Here is a 14,598-nt window from a genome sequence, read left to right as displayed (position 1 = left end):
TTTTAAAGTGTGAGCTGAGCCTCATCCTTGAAGCAGAGCAGAGCTGAAGAAAATAAGGAAATGATCTGCAATTATATAAAACGTTTCTATCTTACAGGAACACACACTAATTGCAGTAAGTTAATTCATTAAAAAGAATCTAAAGTTTGGGTTTTGTGATTTTTCTTTCAGTATCCTGAGTGTAATTAGGTCACTGAGGGTCATGTATGATGCTAAAAGTTGATATAAAGTGCATATAAAGCATATACACAATATATTTTATGAATAACTACAAGTTGTTTTTATTTTTATATTTCTTATTGTGCTCCATGTGAAATAACGCCTGCACTTTATAAACTTTTGTGCTATTCAATGACGAATTTAGACCTGAAACAAGGAATCCACATGATTTGCAGTATTACACTATACAGTTGCCATATAAATTCATAAAGTACAAATATTGAAACACATTGTTTCTGGTAAATGTACCTGCTTTGCAATTTTCTGCTTTAAGATAAACAATATAGGACAGATTCACTTTGGACATCTTGGTTTACAAAATCATCTTAATCTTGTAAATTCTGATATTGTTGTCCTGGTTATTATTCTTTAATGTTCACTATAATATTGAATCCTTTTTGTCTTTCATGTAGAAGCATTGTTGAACATGGTGCAACACATACACATCAGTAGCCTATTAACTAAACAGCAGCATCAGCAAATCTAACTAAACTTAAAAGCTGCATAATTAGACGTCTGAATGGAAAAACGGTGCCCGTTCATTCCTATGAAAATGCTCGTTTGAGAAAACGAATCTTCAGGATTCCAGCCTTTAATAATTTGGATGCTCACACTTCACTGTTTCTGGGATCACTAGAGTATGTGCACTAGACACTTTCTCTAGTTGTGCTTCTCTGCTTCCTGCACAGGATGAATGGGGATAAACAATCCCACCACTCTTCTACATTTTCTAAATGATTATGGACCAAGTGAATCAAATTCCGATGATAAAAAGAAGTCAGTCCACAGAGTTTGTGACCTTCAGAAAATGTACTTATTGTTTAACAGCTACTCATTTTGTGAGGATTCTATATGGGAAAAAGCCTCTTTGGGCCAGTGTGAGTCAACTGTATTCAACGCAGAAGTTAGAATACCATGGGCAGACACTATGCCAAAAGGACTTCACTTCTCAGCATCGATCCTGGAGGCCTAACCACAGGCTAACAGGATAACAAGCATTGAGACTAATGCGATCCCTACATCTATCAAAGATGTGTATTCAGCATCCTTCAGGATGCAATTCAGAATGTACTCACTATACGAATATAAACATAGAAAAGTCGTGCCTCTGCTTGTAGTGAAGTATTTTTAGGCGAGTAATTGCATTTTTACTTGAGGATTGAGTTTGTGTACTGCTACAGCCTTGTGGGTTTTACATTCTGTTTTCACCCCCAAGGGTGTCAGCATCTCATAAAGCTACATCTCATAATGCTTCTTTTAAATAATATTCCTGATTATTAGAGAAGCCAGCCAGTTCTGTCCCCAGACAGGCAGGAGTTATTCTAGTTGGGACAAATGGAAAGCAACACTTGTACTGGAGTAGCTGCCCAGTACAACCACAGTTTGACCTGTGGTATCTGGTCAGCAGCTTCTTGATGTGATTAAGGCATTATTCAGAAAGTAATTCTGAATAAATTTAAATTAAAAATAAAAAAAAATCATCCACCTTTCCCTCTCATTCTTTTATGAATATGAATCATCAGGAATGCTTTGAGGAAACATTATCAGATGTGACACAAATCTTAGTTAGTGTCAAGGATGGACTTAAAAAGATCACACTAATGCCTTTTCCAAAATTAACACAAACATCCACGGAAGGATGAACTGACTCTGGGAGTCAAATGTCAAAGGTCAAAGGTCAAGGTCACTGTGCCCTCACATCCATCCATTCTTGTGAATGTAAAAGCTCAGGGATGGTTTAAGGGAATTCCTTCAAATTTACTGCAAACATCTACTCAGACTTAAAGATGAACTGATTATATTTTGCTGGCCATAGATCAAAGGTTAAGGCCACTGTGGCCCCATGTCCTTTTCTTTCTTGTAAATGCAATATCCACCTAAATAAATATACCTTGCGGGGACTAAAACAAACCGTCCCAATCCACTTTGACTCAAAGGTCAAGGTCACCGTGGCATCAGGTCAGTCGGTCAGGTCAGTGACCTCCCTTTATTTAGATTTGCTATAAATGTCCCATGTGGACTGAACTTTGGATACATTTGGTCGTCAGAGGTCAAAGGCAAAGTCACTGTGGCTTCACATCTGTTCCTTTCTTGGGAACAGAGAATCAAAGGAATGTCTTCAAAGAATTTCCTCAAACATGGCACAAAGGACACAAGGATGAACTTTTGGTGGTCAAAGTTCAAAGTGAAAGTGGATTATTAATATGGTAGATTTGGGGTTAAGTTTTCACCCCCTTACAGTAATATTGGGAGGGTAGTCTCAGGCCGACACAGCAATGTTACTGTGCATATGCAAACATCCTTGGATGCAGTGCAAGAAACAGAGCCAATCAATGATCCCAGGATCCCAACGATGAAATTGAAGCAGAGGGTCAGTTCATTATGCAAAGTGAAGGAATTTTTAATAATCACAGAAAAAGCTGATGGTGATCTTGTCATATCAGTTATGTTACAATTTTACATAACGTAAGTAAGTAGGACAAAAAAAGGAGAACAAACTACAAATACTAATTGACACAATTCTTAGTGTATTTGGCAGTGGGAGACACAAGATACATTATGTTGAAAAATATTTCTCCAGTCAGTGAAAATGATGACGATTATAAGCTTGACGCTCTCAAAACTATCGGCTTGCCAGAGGCCAGAGCTACTGCCAACTACATTGTAACCATATCTGTGAATGCACTGCTGGTGAATCATTTTGATATATCTACAGTGCATCCAGAAAGTTTTCAGACCCCCTTAACTGTTTTCAATTTTGTTATGTTGCAGCCTGATACTACAATTGTTCAAATTCATTTTTTTCTCATTAATCGACACTCAGCACCTCGTAATGACGAAGTGGAAACTGAAAACACTTGAAATTTAACTCAAGTGGCTTCCACTTCTGTTGATGGTTGCTGAGATATTTCTACACACTTTAACTGGAGTCCACCTCTGGTAAGTTAAATTCATTGGACATGATTCGGAAAGGCAAACCTCTCTCTACAGATGTTTTCAAAGCTGAATATACACACACTATGTGAACAAAAGCAATGAGGTCAAATGAACTGTCTGCAGATCAGAAACATTATTACTGCAAAGCACAGATCTTGGGAAGGTAACAAAAAATTTCTGCTGCACTGCAGGTTCCCAAGAGCACAGTTGCCTCCATGATTCTCAAATGGAAGGGGTTTGGCACAACCAGGACTTTTCCTAGACCTAATCACATGGCCAAACGGTGAAACTTGGGGAGGAGGGCCTTAGTAAGAGTGGTGACCAAGAATGTAAGGGTCAATCTGAGTGATATCCTGTGTGGACATGGGACAAAGTTGCCAGTCACATCAATGCAGCCCTTAACCGATCTGGGCTTTACGGCAGAGTGGCTAGAAGGAAGCCTCTCCTCCTGCAAAACACAAGCCCACTTGAAGTTTGCAAAAACGCACCTGGAGGACTCTCAGACTTTGAAGAACAAGATTATCTGATCTGATGAAACTAAGATTGTACTCTTTGGGCTGAATTCTTAATGTTATGTTGGAGGGAAACCAGGCACAGCTGATCACCTGCCCAATAGCATCCCTACAGTGAAGCATGGTGGTGGCAACATGCTGTGGGGTGTTTCTAGCAGCAGGGACTGAGAGACTGGTCAGGTTTAAGAAAAAGCAGAATTGAGTAAAGTAGAGAGATATCCTCAATGAAAAACTGTTCCACAGTGCTCAGGACCTCACACTGGGCTAGAGGTTCACCGTACAACACAGGAGCGGCTTAGGGACAAGTCTGTAAATGTCCTAGAGTGGCCCAGCCAGAGCCCTGACTTATTTAGAGATTTAACATCTCTGGATATACCTGAAAATGTCTGTCAACCAGTGGTCCTCATTCAACCTGACTGAGCTTGAGAGGATATGCAAAGAGATCGGCAGAAAATTCCTCATTCCAAGAGTGAAAAGCTTGTTGCATCATAGCTGAAAAGGCTCAAAGCTGTAACTGCTGCCAAAGGTGATTCAACAAAGTAATGAGCAAAGGGTCTGAATACTTATGTACATGTGACATTTCTTTTCAACTTTCACTGCACTGGTGAGGAAGAGCAGTGTGAGCAGGGTTGTACCTTTTTGGAAATATTTGGAATTGAAATATTTATGTAATAAAACATCCTAATTTCATAGAAAAGTCACAGTTTAAGTCAAATTTGGTGTCTCAAGAGTTGAGATCTTTTGAACTAATGGTCAGAGAAAAACAAAATACAACAAACGTTCAAAAACTGTAAAGAAAATATGATTATGGATCATCTTAAAAGCAACCAGATGACTAGCAATAAATATAATCCACATAACTTGAAATGTTAAAACTAAGTCTATCTTGTGCTTTCACATCCCAAAGGAGCTAAAAGAAGTCATTAAAGTGGAAAAGGGAAATTTATTTTAAAGATAAAAAGAGATAAAAATAAATACAGTAAATAATCAGCACACTGTGTGATAGTGATGTGATTAGCTCAAACCAAAGCTAACAGAAAAGGCCCTGGGACATAATGTGGAGAGTAAATTCAAATATATAGGTAATGAGTGTGGTGAGCTGTACTCACGTTGTTGTTGTATTCAGGCAGGTGGTTGTTGTTCAGCAGATCGTCTTCCTGAACCAGTGGGGAGGGTCTGGGAGCCGGAGGGGGGGTGTTGTCTGCAGGCAGGGAGCCGGGGCTCCCCATCCAACTGATAGAGTTACCTGCATGGAGACACAGCCTCATCAGTGTGTGTTTGTGTGTGTGTGTGTGTGTGTGTGTGTGTTTGCTTGGCCAGCCAGCATCTGTGTGGGCGTGAACCTACATATCTATTTGGCAGCTTTATTGTTTGAGCTGTCGGCAGCTTGATAAATGACCAAGCTTTATGGCAAGTGCATTGATGCATCGATCCAGAGTTTATTGTTTGGACATACAGGCTCAGTGTGTATCGACAGCCTTATTGACAGATGCAGTGATTGAGTGACACCTGGAGGGCTTTACCCTCTGGCTCTTCTTTTCACACTCTGAGCCCTGCAGAAGCCTCATGCTGCAGATACCGACTGTAAGACTCTTAGGGACACTAAGGCTGTAGCATGTAGCTGGCAAACAAAGAGGTAAGAGTTTAGTTCATGCTGTGAACATCCCAGCAGGAGCCACACACAAGACACATTCTGGAAATGGCTTGCGGAAATATATATAGATAGATATAAAACAACTTGTATAGAAATAGTTTTGGAAAGTCATTTACATCCCAAATGGTCCTGTTCTAAATGTTCAAGTGGCTTAAAAGCATCTGAAAGAAAAAGCAGAGCTTCCTGGGACAGTAATACACCATTTTAGCTTAACTGAAATATTGCACAAAATGAAATTAAGCTCTGTCCTTGGAAAATCTGCAGTCACTGCAAATAAATTCCTTACATGCAGTCGGGTTCTAAGAAAGTCCTTAATCCAATTTTGCATAAAAGTCAAAAGCAACAAAACGAGGGAACCCCAAAATTATTGTTCAACATTTTGGGAAACATTTAGTCAATTAGATTTTTTTTTTTTTATCCAAAGGGACTTACAAGTGAGGTACAAGGCAAGCAAAAAAAATATAATTATTCTGGTTGCTTTCTTTCCATGAATAATATTTAATGGTTTGTAAAACAATTGGCAAAAGAATAAGAAGGTCAATATTGATCTCATCACTGAGAGTTGTTTAAGCTTAGCATTAAGACTGAAAGCAGGGAAGGTCCTCTTAAACTAAACGTGTCAACTTTTGAGTTTGTGTGTGGATAAAACAAAACATTTTAAATTGTGAATTTTAAAGGTTTAATTAAAAGTTGAATATCCTTAACTTATTGTGAGTAGTTTAGTGTGTAAATGTTCTGTTCATCCTACTTTTTATACAATACGCAGTTAAAAACCCAATTTACAAAATGTTGGAACACTGTAAAAAATGCAAATAAGTGAATGCAACACTTATTTTTAATCGTAACTAGTCAAATACTACATTAAATGTTGAAACAGATTTTTTTTTTTTTTTTTATTGGCTCATTTTGAAATCGCTACCAGCGACACATCTCAAAAGAATTTTGGCAGGAGCAACCAAAAACTGTAAGAGTTGTGTAGCACAGCAGGTGGAACATCAAGAATTCTGGTTCAAAACAAGCCCACATCTAAGCATCTACGACAAGGATTGGGCCTTCAGTGAGCCAATTAACCAATCAAAGCCCCCGGCAGTAACACACAACTTAATTCGGTTTTTGGAAACGTCTCACCTGTTACAGCCAACTAATAGTGCGCGTTACCTGTGATGACACAACGTTGTAGCCAATGAAATAACAGTGTCAGGGAGGTATAGTTTGCAGGCTCATTGTAAATGGGAGTTGTGCATATTTAATTGTTTATACAGTATGGGGCAGCAAACTCACGAGGGCACACAGTGCACTCAACATTCCAGATTTCGGATACAGCCATCTTACTTCCTATTTACAAAGCGCCAAAGCACGTTACGTTAGTCGACATATTTACCTAATAGATTATGTCGATTATGTCGATGCATCGCCCCACTTCTAGTTAAAAGAGAAGGTGAAGTTTGGAGTGAGTTAGATGAAGTGATGCAGAGCAGAGCATGATTGGTGCAGATTTCAATGGGCATGTATGTGAAGGGAACAGAGGTGATGAGAATGTGATGGGCAGCTTTGGTCTTCAGGACAGGAACACAGAAGGACAGATGGTGGTAAACTTAGCAAAGAGGATGGAAGTGAACACTTTTTTCCAGAAGAGGCAGGAACATAGGGTGACGTACAAGAGTGGAGGTAGAAGAAGGTGGACGACATCTTCTGTAGATGTAGTAATCTGATAGAGATCAGTGAATGTAAAGTACTGGTAGGGGAGACAACACAGGATGGTGGTGTGTAAAATGATGCTGGTGGTGAGAAAGATGAAGAGGACAAAGGTAGAGCAGAGGACGAAGTGGTGGAAGTTGAAAAAGGGAGAATGTTGCCAAGCTCTAAACAATTTAGCCAATGCAACAACAAATTAAATGAGAATCCTTACCGCACTTACCACATCATTTATTTTTATTCTGGGCAGATACTCAGAACAAGTACCATAGGTAAAGGTTTCAAAAATATTCTGTGAATTGTTCTAAGCCCCATCTTGCCATTATTGTGGAGACTTTACTACAGGTAAAGTGTGAATGGTCTACACTCATACTTATCATTAGCCAAAGCATTTTACACTGCTTCTCATCCACCCACTCACACTCACACAGTGATGGAGGAGCTGCTATGCGTCTGGCCTGCATCCCCTACGAAGCAACTAGGTTCAGTGTCTTGCTCAAGGACAATTCTACATGTGACTGGAGGAGCCGGGACTTAAACCAAAATCTACTCAGTGACTTGGACATACAAAGACAGGAAAATACAAACTAAATAATACGATCACTGCATCCATTCAGTCTGAGGCCCAAAGGGACAAAGAAATGTGTGGACTCACGCAGGCAGGTGTTTTGCGTGAACATACGCTGCAGTCTCAGACAGTCCTGCCACTGGTTGCCACTGCCTTCACAGTTGCACCACAGAGCCACATCAGCGGAGCTGTTACTGATGTAGTTGGGCGTCATAATGGTACCTGCAGATCAAAAGGGGACAAAGTTATTTAAAGAAGCAACAGCTTATATTTTGAAACCCAATAAATCACAGTAAGTCAGAATGGTAAACAAAGTTTCCAGGAACAAATGAAATGGACTGAAGACATTGGTGGGAAATGGTTTTATTCTACAACCTGAACAGACTGCAGCAGAATCAAACTGGGGACTTTCCTACTGTAAGGCGGCAGTGCCGGCCACTTCACCACTGTGTTGCCAGATTTATATCATACATATTTGCATTTCCCAATTATGTGTTGTCATGAAAGACACTGTAAATGCTGCCTGCATCATTAGGAAGTGGTCGTGGCTCTGCACCTGGGACCAAGAGTAGTTCAACTTATCTTGAACTTAACTGATCCTCAACCAAATAAAACACTTTGGTTGAGGATCTACTGTATCTATCTGTTATTAATAAACATGTTACATTGTAGACAGCTTATCCAGTTCAGGGTCACAAGGGGCTAGATTCTAACCCAGACATTGGGTGAGAGGCAGGGTCCACCCTGGACAGGTCTCCAGTTTATCTCAGGGCCAACACAAAGAGACATTCGCAGACAGACAACCCTTCAATTTCACATTCACACTTACGGGATCTTGAAAGTCACCAATTAACCTAATCTGCATGTGTTTGGACTGTGGGAGAAAACCAGAGGAAACCCATGCAACCACCACACAAAGGCTGCAGCCTGCAGGTAAAATTTGAACCGGGAACCTTTTAGCTCCATCACCTTGTTCTCCATGAGTAGAAATGTCTTAATAAAAAAAAAAAAAACAGTTAATATTGCAAAAATTCTATTTTTACTTATGACCGAGGTTAAAAAGTTGGCCTATCAATAATAGTGAGTGGAACAGTGCAATGGAAACAAATTAAGTGAATTAATCATGATGCACATGAAAAATGCCTAAAGAGATCGTGGAAAATAGCAGCGAACCTCAACACATCTGTGTGGAAATGGCTGTGAATTCCATTTGCTAAATGCCACAAACAAAATGTCACATTTCCATCATGTTATACACATTTTTTGGAAACTTGACTACTTGACTAGAGCTCTAACAGTGTCTTGTTGTACACCCATCTTCTGCAGTAGTTTAATGGCACTGACTCTACACAGTCCTACAATTCACATAACAGCAGTGGATGGAAACTTTTTTGTCTTTCTCAAAAACCAGTTTAAAATTGTAGCTACATTTTAATGGCAACATGCTTCATATTCCTTCTCGAACGTTCAACCAAATGAATCCAAAAAGCTACAGGCACATAATGTACATAATATGCTGTCGTTGACCATTTTTCTCTTTGGCAGACTAGTGTGGCATAAACATATGGAATAAGCAGGCTGTGCTTTTAAAAAAGCCTTAGACCTTAAAGGAAAAACTCTTCACCCATTAATATCAGAGCGAGCACTTCTCTATCCACACCTTTTGTCAGTTGTCATGGCTTCTTATTTTCTTTCTCGCTGCTTCTCCCTCTCCACTGCTGTTCTGTCTGATCACCCCCTTCACACGCTCTCTGCCTCTCTACCCATTAATCTCCTGCTCTGACCATCCATCCTTTCCACTCACAGAAGTCTGTTCGGGCAATTTTTGTTTTTTCCATTTTTCTTTTTGTTGTTTAAAAGAGTCTTAGGGCAACGTATGCAACGTCCCTTTTTCGTCTATCAGCCATTTAGCTGTCACTTATGGTGACATTTTGAGGTTTAACTCCATTGTCTCTGTCACTTCTTTTTCATTTCACTCGCTCTCTTCATGCCAACCACTGTGCACAGCAAGTGACATAGAGCAACTCTTAGTAGGGACTCCGTGTTTTGAAGTGTGTTAATGACAAAAGTGAATTGGGATTAAAGTGAAAATAAAAAGCTTTAAACGTTCTGCGTAAATACAACAAACAGTTCTACTCCAAACGTCCTGTGGTGCTGCTGCCCTGCTGTATCAAACTGTTTTGTCCATAATAAGCAGATGGTTGGTGGTTTAAGTGGGTGTTTTCATACCAAATTTTCATTCATTTCCAAGAAAAATCTTGTAAAAGACAGTTTTCATGCTTGCTTTTGATAAATCTATATGAAAATATGGTGTTGACTTTTATGTAAGTGAAGAATTATTACACCGATTTCCATAAGCTGGATCCAACATCATTCCTTATTTACTGTGAATCAGCTCAACTGGCATTAGTACAATGGCTCAGCTACGTTATTTTACTATGTTCTCATCTCAAAGATAATATCTTTAAATTGTTAGCTGTTAGATTTTCCAGATTATTATTATATTATGGAATCTGTTATAAACCAGGTATTTGTTGGTGCTTTTACATTAATATATCGTTGCACCTTGAAAGCAATCACTCTGGTGATCTGACTGTGATCAATGGCACATAAACACGTATTTATAAGCCCATAGTGATGGTTCAGTTGGCAGCCTTCTACCTTCTAAACCAGCGGAAGAGGTGTCATCTACTGACTCTAGTAAGAATTACCAATGCAGGAGTTACTGTTAATCATTTGGTCGTTGATCTTCAAGTGGGAGACTAAGATTCACTTCCCACCTCCATTGATTCAAGACTTCTGGTGTCGGAGGCAGCAAAGCAGCCCCAAAATATAACGGAGCTTCCTTCTTGTTTCCCAGTAAGTATTTTTCATCTTTGAGAAGAGAGCTGATGTGACTTAGCAAATAGCCCCAATTGTGCCTCATTTGTCTAAAGCACATTCTCCCAGTCTGTCTGCCTGTCTGTCTGTCTGTCTGTCTGTCTGTCTTTGAGCCCTTTACAACAATGAAGTTCTCCATCCTGTCCACTGTCATGTAAAAGGCGATGGATGGTGTGATAAGACACTGATGTATGTGGACCTTAGATCTCATCTTTTATCTCTTTAAAAGTTGTCCTTGGCTCTTTCTCTACCATTTGCACTATAGTTCTCTTCAACACGGGGTTAATTTTCCTCTCTTTAGAAATGGCCAGTAGCTTTTACCTGTAACGCGCTCGTCTACACTTTTTCTTTCTAATCTCTTCAGCAGCTCCACCTCCTTTGCTTTCTCTGGTCCCGGTTCAGTGTGGTCCACATAATAATGCCAAACAGCAGTGACTACTTTTCTCAAATGAAATAGGCTGAATGAGCGATTACAGAATTACAAGACGGACATTTTCGGTATCCACTGTATTTCCGAGATAAATGTGGGTTGTTATTATTTCTTGGAAGTGTACTAGTATATTTTTGTTCATCTCTTTACCCATCATACACCTAGGTAAAATGTGACCTGCTTTACTCTGAGGTAAGCAGAGGCTGCTCTGCTCTTTGTCAGAGTTGACATTGCAAAGGGAGCCCTATCGACAGGCACTGTGTTCATGATCCTGTCATCTCTTGCTCTTCTTCTGAACTTGAACTCTGTCCTTGTTTGCTCTAAAATGTTTCATTTTAGTAGTTTTGGATTTAAGTGAACTCCTTACATATATGCTTTGGATATCATATAGTTTACAAATCTCTTTTCTTTACAATTCAACAAACTTTGGAATGAATTCGCCTGACTGATAGATAAAACATTTCTTGATGCCTGGTTTTCAGATTTTGATCAAAAGTGAAAATGTCTGCCAAGTTGCAATCCATAGTTCAAACGCCCAGGGCCTGGTTTCAGGAAAATCTGTATTAGCATTTCTAAAATGTCGTAGTGAGCCAAAACATCTCCTGGAAGATATGTCTGGAAGCAAAATGCGGCTTTTGCTATTATGTAACTCAACTACTAATTTTTGCATCCCCAACTTTTCCTCCACCTTTTCCTCCCCCTCCCCTTGTCCCATTACCAATGAGTCCAGCGTAGGCTCGAAGGCAGAGGCCTGCAGAGTCTTTGAGACAGCTGCTGGTCGTCAGAGGAGAGGGCTGGCAGTTATTTAGGAAATCAGCCAGTCTGGACCTGGTGACACAAATAACACATTATTCATAAATAGGCAGAAACTTACTTTGGTTTGTGTGTACAGTATGTTGGGTGCATTTAAATTTCAATTCAACAAATATGACACATTTTGGTACATTTTGCCTTTACTCTGTAGTTTCATCATTACTACACAGCTTTTTTCCATTTATACACGACTGGGGACTTGGTTTGCATTTTTGCGAGACAATCCTTTCTACAATTTTTAACATCCAGCATTGTAAAACTGTAAAATTTGCTTTCTGCAAATCTCCTGACAAAAGCAAATCAATTTTGTCATTTGTTTCAACGTACTTATTTTTTGACACACAACAGGACAACATACCTTCTGCTGACTTTCTGAAAGCGACATCAACTTCCCTAAAGTAACTCACCAGCTAGCCCTGCAAATAGCTCCTGCCTCATCAAACTTCCCACCTAAAGTATTTCATAAGGACTGTTTCCCGATGAATCCTTTTGTGGTACTTGCTGGTGTGCCCATGAAATAACTGTGAGAACAAACTTACTCTTACACCTGTGCTGACTCTGATCGGAAACATATTTTGAATGAAACATAGTTAAAGATTTTCATAGGCTAGATAATTGTCACAACATTAAATATCTATTAATAATAGCATATCAACACTGTTCTTTTATATGCTGTGGAAAATTATTGATTGTAACTATTGGACATTTCTTTGGGTGATCAATTAGCCACATAGTTTTTAGAAAAACTGTTACTAAGAACTGTTAACATTCCCTGAGCACCACAAACCACCCAAGCCTTCCAAAGTCCCTCATATAAAACCGACCAGTGAGATGTAAGGAAATTTAAGGGTATGGCATTACTAATTCAATAACACAAAATACTGTAACGTATATATAGACACATAAGCATAGACGTAATGTTACATACAACTGCTATCAATTCTATGTTAAATATGTAAATAAACCACCCCTTCTAATATTACAGTCATTTGAAGGACTGAAATTTACAGTCAGCCTGGCATTTGTGTGTCTAACCTGCAGAGGTCGTCTCTGCGACAGAAGCTTTGTAGGTGGAGGCAGTTTGGTTGCAGTCCCTCCGTATCCTCATAGGAACAGGAAGGAACAATGGTCTTCCTCCTTCTCTCCCCACACAGGGTGTTTGTGCAGGGGCAGAACAGGACTCCCAGGCTGTACTCCTCAGGCACCCGCTCCAGGAACCGCCGGAGAGCCCGGTGACACTTGTGCTGGTTGCATCGGTTGGACCCGGGAACTTGCTTTGTGCAGGCCAGGGCATACTCTGATCGCAGTGAGCCACACTTCTCAAACAAGCCGCAGGCCTGTGCTGCCCTTAGGCACTGGTTCTCACCATCCAGTTGTGTGAAAGATGAGGCTGAGTAGATGAGGAAAAGTCAAATTAACAAAATGTGTGTGTGTGTGTGTGTGCGCATGTGTGTGTGTGTGTGTGTGTGTGTGTGTGTGCCAGTGTGTTTTACCTGCCACTAAGGAGGCCATGCGAGTATCAATTTGTGTGTCATCATAGGGAGAAATTTCCAGCTCATGCTCCCCTGGAGAAAATGAAGACAGACATTGGCAAACAATTGAGTTATCATTTACAATCTGAGCCATAGCAGATAAGAGAAACATTAAAGGAAAGACAGCAAAATAGGAAATACAGCAATGAAATTGCCTTTAAAGCGCACTTAACAAAGGTTCAATGTAACCTGGAAATGAGGCCAAAAGAATAAATGAATACTGTTTTTACAGTTGTCCTATAAAAGAAATAATATTACTTGCTACTGTACTTAAGGCTATGTCTGCTCTGAGTGTGACAATTTGAAAAACTGCACACTAGATTTGAAGAAATGTGTCCGAATTACCTTCTAACTTTCAGGTCATTTTTTTTCAGTTCATTTGAACAAAATATTTTTTAACCAGAGAATAATGGGGCCTGGGATTGAGCCTTGGGGCACACCACAAGAACTTCTATCTTTGAGCAGGTTTTCTTAGAGAGCTAGGCATTTTTAAACTCTGAACCAGTCTAGAACGGTGCTAGAGAACACTATGGAGGAACTACAGAGATTGTGATAAGACTATACTGAACAAAGCAGTGGACCAGGAGTACAAGGATGGATCATTTCTCACTAAGGACAAATGATTACGTCTCCATGCATCAGAAAAGTGGAAAAGCAAAAGTTGGAGCTGCCACCACTGACCACAGTAAACACACTCTTTTAAGGAGCTAAGGGAGCTTGCAGCTGAAGAAGTGTGGCTGATATTAACATCATTAGCCGATTCAGTCTAAGTATAAAGAGGTAAATGATTTCACCAGCATAAATTCAGGAGTAGATGATCATGTTTCTCAATGGAAATGGTTTAGATTGAGGCTTTGTGAATATGACACATTGACTTTTAGGTCACCAATATAAAGGTCATTGCAGAGAACTACGATACATTCTGAAACTGAGTTTTGACCTTCTCTGATTGGTCTAATAGACGAGTCTGCACTGCTGCACGAGATGCAATGATCTGTCATAGGAGGTGTCAACAGCACCTCTCTACGTTAAGATCAGTGTTTTTAAAGCAAAAGCAATGAGCAGATTCTGTGAACAGGCAAGATTTGTTGTTGAAGTTTGACGATTAGTTAAACTGTCCTCACCAGGATGCTGCTCTAAAGTTTATGATCTATGTACAAATTTGTTCGGTAAATTTGAAACATTGTGTATTATATTTACATTATATTAACATTTGTTTCGCGAAAGCTAATTAAAAAAGAGAAAGAGTCCAACCCCCCCATGGTCTGCTAACTTGTATGAAGATACCCACAATGCATTTTCATTTATAGCTCAGCATCAGATTTCAGCTTTTATAGCCACACAGCCACATTAGAAGG

The 14,598-nt window shown here is 39.7% G+C and overlaps 1 protein-coding gene across 2 annotated transcripts in view; it reads right to left on the bottom strand.

Moving 5' to 3' along the window:
* Positions 1-14,598, bottom strand: part of gfra3 (GDNF family receptor alpha 3) — a 52,239-nt gene that overhangs the window by 13,297 nt on the left and 24,344 nt on the right. For both annotated transcript variants that reach the window (XR_010915405.1, XM_067518772.1), the window contains exons 3-7: positions 13,202-13,273; positions 12,744-13,098; positions 11,614-11,723; positions 7,673-7,807; positions 4,778-4,914 (exon numbers count right to left, since the gene is read on the bottom strand). Coding sequence is in view for 1 of the 2 variants with exons in the window: in XM_067518772.1 (XP_067374873.1) it covers positions 4,778-4,914; positions 7,673-7,807; positions 11,614-11,723; positions 12,744-13,098; positions 13,202-13,273 (809 nt within the window). In the remaining variant the exon portion in view is untranslated. The remainder of the gene's footprint in view (positions 1-4,777; positions 4,915-7,672; positions 7,808-11,613; positions 11,724-12,743; positions 13,099-13,201; positions 13,274-14,598) is intronic.

The sequence above is a fragment of the Channa argus genome, chromosome 10, assembly GCF_033026475.1.
Source record: "Channa argus isolate prfri chromosome 10, Channa argus male v1.0, whole genome shotgun sequence".
Taxonomy (NCBI): Eukaryota; Metazoa; Chordata; class Actinopteri; order Anabantiformes; family Channidae; genus Channa; species Channa argus.
This window is presented reverse-complemented; position numbering and strand designations above follow the sequence as displayed.